Source organism: Apaloderma vittatum, unplaced genomic scaffold, assembly GCF_000703405.1.
Source record: "Apaloderma vittatum isolate BGI_N311 unplaced genomic scaffold, ASM70340v1 scaffold21102, whole genome shotgun sequence".
NCBI classification, from domain to species: Eukaryota; Metazoa; Chordata; class Aves; order Trogoniformes; family Trogonidae; genus Apaloderma; species Apaloderma vittatum.
Window position 1 is genome coordinate 1,568 of NW_009704394.1, and position 8,733 is coordinate 10,300.

The following is an 8,733-nucleotide window of genomic DNA, read 5'->3' on the forward strand; positions in this document are numbered from 1 at the left end:
CCTTGCAGCTCAGAAGTGACCCAGCTCTGCAGTCTTTGGGTACGTACAGGGGAACCAAACGCAAACGTCACTTGCACTCGATGACATCTGCTTCCCCGCTACCGCGGTAATACCACTGAGAAGCTGTTACATAAAGCCAGCCCAGGCAAAAATGCAGGATTTCTGGCAGCGCTGCTCAACAAAGGCTAAACTGAAAAAGAGAGTCTCCCTTTTTATTGTTTTTGCTTGAAATAATTTGGCATTGACAAAGGCTGGAGAGGAAGTAGCACCGCATTCTGGATGCCGAGGTCCTGGGATGAGCGTGTCTGAAAGATAGCAGGCACTTTTAATTGAAGATACACCGAAAAGATAACAACCGAAGTTACAAATAAAACCACCACTGCAGATGCTTTTCATTTAAGCACCGATAAGTAAATATATATATATACACGGATGTTATGATTCCTACCAGGGAACCCAAAGTTCAAAGCAGCGAGCTCAAGCAGAGAGCAAGGCAAGTGTCATGACGCGAAGCTGAACACAAGCAAAACCATTCCATTCCGAGCCTTTCTGCCACAGGATTTGGAGGCTTTACAGACAGAATCTTTCAGAAAAGATACTGTCCCAATCCAAAAGCGAAAAATTAACACCCTTTTCCATATTTGCACGCGCGCCACATCACTTTGGTCTTTTTGTCCCTCCCTGCAGCACTACAAGCATCTCCTCATTTCACCTCTTCGAAAGACAAGAAGACAAAACAATCCGACATATCCCATTTATTCGTTTAAAAAAACACGGAAGAAAAGTAATAGGGCAAGTTTTAGCAATAAAAAAGGGACCCTGCTTAAAAATCTATAGAACTTGTCTAGCAACATAAACTGATTTCTTTGGGTTAGAGATGACCCCATACAAAACCCCAAATTCAGAACACTCACAGTGCAGGAGATTCTGGCTACAGACCACTTGTCTACTTTAGGTTAAACTCTTCCCTTCGATTCATGTATCCCACTGCTACCAGCTCCGACTTAAGTAGAATACGTAGCCCTCACAGTAATATTTCCCTTAAATGGTAATGGATATGTTTTAGCTTTCAGACAGAAAAACACTCTGGGCCATGTTAGAAAGAACTCTAGGGTCGCAGAGACTTTATGGCTGACTCTTTAGAGCAAACTTAGAGCAGACTGCACAGCAGTTATACAAGCGATTAAGAAAAATATCTCTTATTTGGCATTTCTCTATCAACAGCTCTTGGGCCTGTGACGTGAAGGTCATTGACCGTTAAGCAGATATAACGTACGCCAATGGGTTCTGCTCGGCCGAGATGAAAGACTTTCATGCTCCGGAAGATAAAGCAACGAACAGCGTTTCCAGCTGTCCCTGAGAGGCCTCATCCTCTTCCCATCACAAAACTTGGCTCTTCAGCATCATCTTCCTTCTCCTCCTCCTCTTTGCTATCCTCTTCATCATCCTCACTGCTGACTCGCTCTTGAGATTGGTCGGGTTCTGAAAACACAAGCAGTGTGAATTGGTGATGTATTCCCACATGTTCTCCTTGTTAAGTATTTCACAGAATCACAGAACATTCGGGGCTGGAAAGGACCTCTGGAGATCATCGAGTCCAACCCTCCAACCCCCCTGCCAGAGCAGGACCACAGAATCTAGGGCAGCCCCACAGGAACGCATCCAGCTGGGTCTAGAAAGTCTGCAGAGGAGACTCCACACCCTCTCTGGGCAGCCTGTGCCAGGGCTCCGGCACCCGCACAGGGAAAAAGTTCTTCCTCATGTTGAGGTGGAACTTCCTTTGCTGTAGCTTGCATCCACTGCCCCTTGTCCTATCACCGAGCACAAGGGAAAAGAGGTTGTCTCTTCCTTCTCGGTGCCCAGCCCTCAGATATTTTTATACATTAATTAGATCCCCTCTCAGCCTTCTCTCCAGACTAAAGAGCCCCAGGTCTCCCAGCCTTTCCTCATAAGGCAGGTGTTCCAGTCCCTTCACCACCCTCGCAGCTCTCCGTTGGACTCTCTCAAGCACATCTCTGTCCCTCTTGAACTGGGCAGCCCAGAATTGGGCGCAATACTCCGGTGAGGTCCCACCAGGGCAGAGTAGAGGGGGAGAAGAACGCCTCTCCATCTGCTGGACATACTCTTCTTAATGCATAACAAAACAGACTCGGGTGCTAAGCAAACAACTCTTGGGTGACGCTAATTACTACCGATGGATAACACGCTCCCGTGCGTCTTCGTCGTTAAATATCTCACAACAAAGTAGTCTCAGACACTAAGGAAACGTGGATCAGGTTATATGAATTCCACCGAGCGACGCGCAGCTCAGAATAGCAAATTCTGCCTCGGAGAATTATTCCCTTACCTCTGACGCTACCACACCTGGTCCCTCCATGAAACAACTCCACCTCCTGTCAGAGATTTATTCCAACAGAGACAGCCAAACCCCGAAGTGACCAATTTTATCTCCTTCCCACTCTCACCTCTGCGGGTCAGCAGGAGCTTTCAAGTATCACAGAGTGCTGTTAAAGAACGCAGGCACTGGGAAGCCAGGGGCAGGGCTCAGGTTTTTTCTACAGCTAGCCCAGTTTACAGAAACACCACATGGTGCCATGAACTTTTTCACAGGCTGTTCAGCATACAGCAAGCACAGGAACACGTTAAGGTATCTGTAAGGTTAACAAGGGTCATGGAAAACTTGTGATGATTGCCAAAAGACCGGGAAACACCTACTGGAAATTAAATAATGGAAAATTAGGCATGGCATAAAGTGGGACCTGAATTTAACAGCTGTTCTCTTGCTCCCAGCAGCTCTGGTACACTCAGCTCATGCTCTGCCCGGTTACCCACAGGATTTAGGACTCGTGGTCTGATGCCACCGCGTGGCCAAGCTCTGTACTTTCAGTTTTTGTTAGGCGTCCGTATGATAAGGCAACTTTTTTAGCACCAGCCTTTACTCTTACTATTTTTACTACAACAAAGGTGAAATATGGCAGCTCAGAGGAACACAGACGCTGCCACATCCAACAAACACACTTCAAAACGTTTGGAAAAACTCTCAGATCTCAACCCGGGGCACACAAAACTAGAAAAAGACAAGCCTGACCTCGAGTAGAACAAAGCCGGCTATTAGTGGCTTCTAGCGCTATTGCTATTTTATTATTATTATTCTTTTAAATAGAGAACTACAAACTGTAAAGAGCTAAGAACTGTTCTAAGGAAAGAGGAGTTTGGTTCTGGCTTCCAGAAAATGACTGACTCACGCTGAACGACAGCCCTCCAGCCCAACGACTGGTCCGGAGCGGTGCCGCACCACTGCCAGTCCCTGACCCTGCCGGCTGTTCTGCGTTGTTCACTCCAGGTGAACAAAAGTCAGCACCTATTTAACTTCTCCTCCCAGTCGCAATTTGTGAGCAAGTGGCTTTAAAAAAGACAAATGGAACCAAAGTGAAACGCCCTCCAAAAAATCCACTCTGCTACATTCCCTTGCTGTCAGGAGTAAAACGAACCTAACGATTAATTTGTCCTCCCATGTTTATACGGGAGGCTGGCGACGGTTCAGCTGAAACAGATCCAACCCTGAAAAGCAAAGCAGAAATAAGGTGGAACTGAGACAAGCCACTGCTCTAGCAGAATTATCAGAAATCCTTGTCAATTTTAAACTAAAACCTAGTTCAAAATTAGTATGCTCATCCACCGAGGTCGAGTATTTGACAGCGTGAGCTAAAATACGCTCCCTGAAAGGAAGGAAAGATCATTCAGCAGTTGTGCAAAGAGTTACGCTGACACTGCTGAACGTTAATTTTCAAGACTGCAAGAGAACAGAGGCAGTCAGGCTTTTTCACGTTTATTTCTATGAGAGAGAAAATAGTCGCGGGGAACAGATGGCACCAAGGTGGCTCAATTTCTTACAAGGAAAAATTGCAACTGGGCTTCTTGCTGTCCAAGCTGTGTATGTTTTCCACCTGTTTTCCCATACGCACTGAAAATACGCTTAAAAAAAGAAAAGCCCTTAACAATACTGCCCCTTTTTTTTTTTTAGCAAAAAAGGCGTTCTGAATCTGCAGTTTGTCAGAAAAGCTGGGGCAAACCGTCCCCAATCAACAAACTCGGTCTCCAATGCTTCCTGTCCAAAATTTCCCCTAATAAAGGGAAAATTTGCAAAAAACAGACGACTTCTTTGTAAGATTAAATCTTGATGCAGAAGGCTTTCAAAGAGGGCTTTTGAAACATTAGCTAAAATAACAAGCTTAAAGCTCAGTCTTCCTATTCAAGGGTAAAGAATGTTTGGGGCAGGGAGTGGAACAGACCCTTCTAGGCTTCGGTTGAGGAACAGAATTAAGCCTTCAGGAAAGAAAACTAAATTTCACTGACCTTTTTCCTGCTTCCTTTGTTCAAGTTTGTTTTTCTTTGCTTGCAGTTTCTTCTCTTTTAACTTCTGGCTATAAAGCAAAGAAAAAAAAAAGATTCTTTTGCAAATCCAACATTGCAAAGCTTCTGCACATTCATACACTGACAAAGGACATATTAGAGACATCTTGGAAAAACAGATTTCAGAGGAGAAGTTCAGTTTAAATTTGGCCTCAGCTGAAAATTCAACGAGAGCAAACTTGGACACATGATCAACAGAAATTTTTCTATGTTGTTTTTAGCTCAATTGATTTTTTTTTTTTTAAAGTCTTCCGTGATGCCACTACAAGCAAAACTCTGCGATGCACAAGAATCTCCAAGAACACAGAAGGCACAAAACTGAAACTGCCCCCACGTTTTAGCTACAGAGCCTAATAAACACAAAAGAGAAGATGGTGTCAAAATCCAAACTGATGGAACTGAATGCTGGGGGGCAAAAAAAAATTAAGTCATCGCCAATAACATACTTAAAAAAAAATTGCGTTATGCTTTGACCTTCATCTTTGGCTGTATATATTGGGCCCTAGGAGTAACTCAGGAGTAAGAGGGAATTTTAGATGCTGTGACCTGGTTCTGCTTGCCCAGCCAAGGTAACAAGGTGATCTAAGGGCAGAGCAACCTGGGATTTGCGTTCCTCTCTCAGTAAATGAATTCTCTGGAAACAGGGCACCAAGTCCCGTAGCTGTTAGGGCAGGACACGAGACGGAGGGTGGTGAGAGAAGTGAGAGGGGCTCTCACACAGGTGCCTACACCACCGGACTGTGGAAGTGGGACAAGGAGGTGGCGGTGTTTAGGCAGCATTTGCTGTTTGAGCAGTCATTCCCCAGCCCAGCCAGGGAAAAGGCAGCAGGCCAGAGCCGGCTGGCCGGCCATCTGTCGGACCACACGAAATCCAAGGAAAATGGCAACGGTGTTTGTGTTGTGCGCTTTGGTGCAAATGTTCCCGTGAGTCACTCTGCGCAGGCCTTTCAGCAGCAGCTCTCAGCCACGAGACGGAAAGCCCTCACTCTCCAAGAAGCAAGAGAGAGGATGCTCAGGGTCAGACCCTCCGAGAGAGCCAAGCCACGATACCCTGCGATTTCTGAAAGGTACGGCGGACACAGACCGTGGAATTTAAATTCTCCTATCGCTGCATTTCGATGCTCACACTATTTCTTGAGAGCATCAATCCTGAAATGGTTTCACTTTGTCTAAAACCTTAAAGTAGGATGGATTTAATTTTTTTTTTTTTAATTTGTCCACCTAACTTATTAAACTTGACCTGCCAGACATTTCAGGGTGGCAGGCAGAAGCCTGGTGTTAAGAGTACTGCACCCACCAGTGTCCTTTCCGGTACTCACAGACTATTTCAGGCATTGATTTAAGCCAGATGCACATACAAACCTCTTCTGGCACGGTTATAACAAACGCGCAGCGAGGCACGCTGCCGTCGACACTGCGGCATCAGCAAAAGCTGCTCAACCTGTCAAAAGTCCTCCCGCTAGTGACAGCACGGCACGTAAACCATGCCGGCAAAGCCTGGCTGACTGGACTTTAGAAACCCAACAATGACATTCACAAAATGAATCTGCACAGCTAGACTCCTCAGCCAGTAGATGCAGACACAGACCGACAGCGTTTATCCAGAGCATGCAGCTACAGACGAGGCACGGGGGCCGGAGGGTTTCCCCGTCAAGCCTCCCAGGAAGGATCTGCCCTTACCGCTTCCTTCTGCGTTTTGCTGTTTGTTCTTCTGCAATCATCTTATTCCTCTCCAGTTTCTTCTGGAATTCCTCATCTAGTCTTTGCTGTAATTGATCACATGTCATACTTTGGTCACAATCTAAATGAAAATGCTTCTTTTAAAAGTCATGTCCTTTTAAAGGGATTTTAGCAAAAAACAGAAGGGAGCTTTGCCAGATTTTGCCTGGCTTCCTCTTCATACAACGTAGGGATGACTTCTGCCCGGACAGCATTTTTAACCTGCAGCCTGAGCCAAACTTTGAAGCCTTTACAGGGAGGAATCCTCACCAAATGAGATGAGGGAGGTCAGGCTTCTGCCCTTAAGAACGTTTCAGGAAAACTAAGAAAATAATTTGAGATACGAACCATAATTTGATACAAATAATGTGAGATGTATGGATCAAAAGACTCATCTTGGCCACGAGAGAGTATAAGAATAACACTCTCTGAAAGAGGTGCTGTTCTACTCGACCAAGACTTAAAAGGGATGTGGATTCTATGCACGGTGTGCTCTGTGCAAGCACACAGGTATTTGCTCTGATTGCATCTGTGCAAACTCGTGGTACTAAGGGATTTCTGTTTTTTAACAGATTTTCGAAACCAACCCGAGAACACACACATCCACGTGCGGTCTTACGGTGCGCTAGGACCCCACTGAACGGAGAAGATGGAGCACGTCTGACACAAAGCACCAAACGTTTCAATACTGACAAAGACGCCACAGATCATACACCCCTACAGCTTTCCTCTGCTAAGGGGTGGTTCAAAACGGAATTATTTGTACATGACTTTAAAAGAAAAAAAAAAATTTGCAATGAACATCAAATAGTCAGGGAAAAAAAGAATAAAATTAAAGAATCCTGCTGACCTTCTCGGCCATTGCATCCATGAAATCTTGCCTCTGGTACTCTCGCCGACGAAGATGCCGGTACACGTGGAACTCCCCACTCCCAGCTCCAGCACTGGAACCTGCAATAAAGAAAAATTAAGCCCACCAGAAAATAATATATACTAGATGCACACAAATGTCTACAGCTAGATCTGAGCGAGGGGACACACGAGAGTGCACTGTGATATGAAAAATCTACTGACATGGCACAGAGGGCGTCACCATGTTATATCAGCTCAGATCACTCACAATCCAAAGCCAAAGCGAGCTGCAAAAGCACACGCTCACAGGTCACGGCAGTTTCTACTGGTCGGTTACTCCTTTAGGGAGGATCCAGTCTTAGCTGGACATTGAGGCAGTAAAAGAACTAGAAATCAAACACATATCCTATTCTCTTCCAGGCAGAGGTGAGCTAAAGCATCCTACTGAGGCTGCTTCTGCCTCATTTTCAGCATTTCATACAAAAAATAAATGGATAAAGCCCATTGTATTACACTTTCCCATGCAAGACAGATACCACTGACAGTTTTTGACAGTTTCCTCATAAATGAAATCCCTACAGCTCCCTCTTCCCGGTGTCAGTCTGCACGTGGAAGTCTCACAGGAGCTTTCAGCATCGCGCTCTGTTCTCCTCCTCCGCCTCCCGAGCCATTTCTCAACACAAAGCACAAGAATACGGGCCTCAAAGAAGGGGCCTCGTAATTAAAACACAGCAGCTGGGACTGCAGTAAGGGTGCTTTTGATACCACCAGCATCCCAGCACGTCAGGTGTCCCCAGAAAAACAAGACGGTTCAACTCAAGCATGGAGCAAAGCGTCTTGAAAAAGCCAGGAGGGAATTGCAAGACAAGAATGGTTTATTCAGAAGCATGTAAAAACTGTAGTCCAAGATCAATTATTCAGAAATAAGAACAAGTCAGCCTCTAAAAAGGATCGCTAATAAGGATGAAGGCCCCAAGGAAAGCCAGAACCACACGTAAATAAAATTTATACCACAATTACTGCATTTAATCCCTGCAGGTAGAAGTAAAGCGTAAGCGGAATACTTGGGTTGGGTCCCTTGCACAGCTGCCAGCTCCCTGCCTCACCACGTCCGATCACACCTGCTGCACGTCTCTGCTTCTCGCTGCCCAAGATCAGACTCAAAGCAGTCAAAAGGACTTCATAATTATCAGATCCAGAGCACTCTTGGATCCGCGGAAAGGACAGATTTACTTTACTTTATCATCACGTACTTGTCATCACCAGTGCAGTCCCTGTGCTGGAGTGCCACGGGCATCGTTCACTTTGCACTCTGACAATAAGCACAAAAGCAGAACCCGAGAACCAAGTAAAACTTGGAAAAGCAGCTCTTGAGGCACATTTCACAGCTCTTTTCTCCAGCAAAATGAGCAACAACAGAAAATCGCCTCTGGCCCTTCCTGTTATATATATGTTTCTAAGTTTAATGCAGCTGAGACTAGGGTTATCTGGAGAACAGTGTCTTTACCCATCACATCTCTAACGAACTCCGGGGGAGGTCGTGGTGCCCATTCGTTCAGCTTTTCAGGAATTGGTACAGTCTTTTCCTGTAAGAACAAACCAACCAGTCATCAGTAACTCCTAGGAGCAAAGCCTGCAACTTTAACACGCTGTGGAAAGGTGGTGTGTGTCTGACAGCAGCCCCCTCCATCAGCCAGCAGCTCTCAGGGGGAGCACAGCTGCAGGGATTTCTTCACTCTCAGGGATCAG

At 45.7% G+C, this 8,733-nt stretch overlaps 1 protein-coding gene across 1 annotated transcript; it reads right to left on the reverse strand.

Annotated features, from left to right (window-relative positions):
* Positions 1 to 361: 361 nt before the first annotated feature.
* Positions 362 to 8,570, reverse strand: PRKRIP1 (PRKR interacting protein 1 (IL11 inducible); the record flags this gene model as incomplete). The annotated part of the gene is made up of 5 exons (XM_009865036.1): positions 362 to 1,482; positions 4,357 to 4,424; positions 6,094 to 6,179; positions 6,983 to 7,083; positions 8,492 to 8,570. Coding segments are annotated over 5 exons (450 nt in total), but the record flags the coding sequence as incomplete, so codon positions are not given.
* Positions 8,571 to 8,733: the final 163 nt, after the last annotated feature.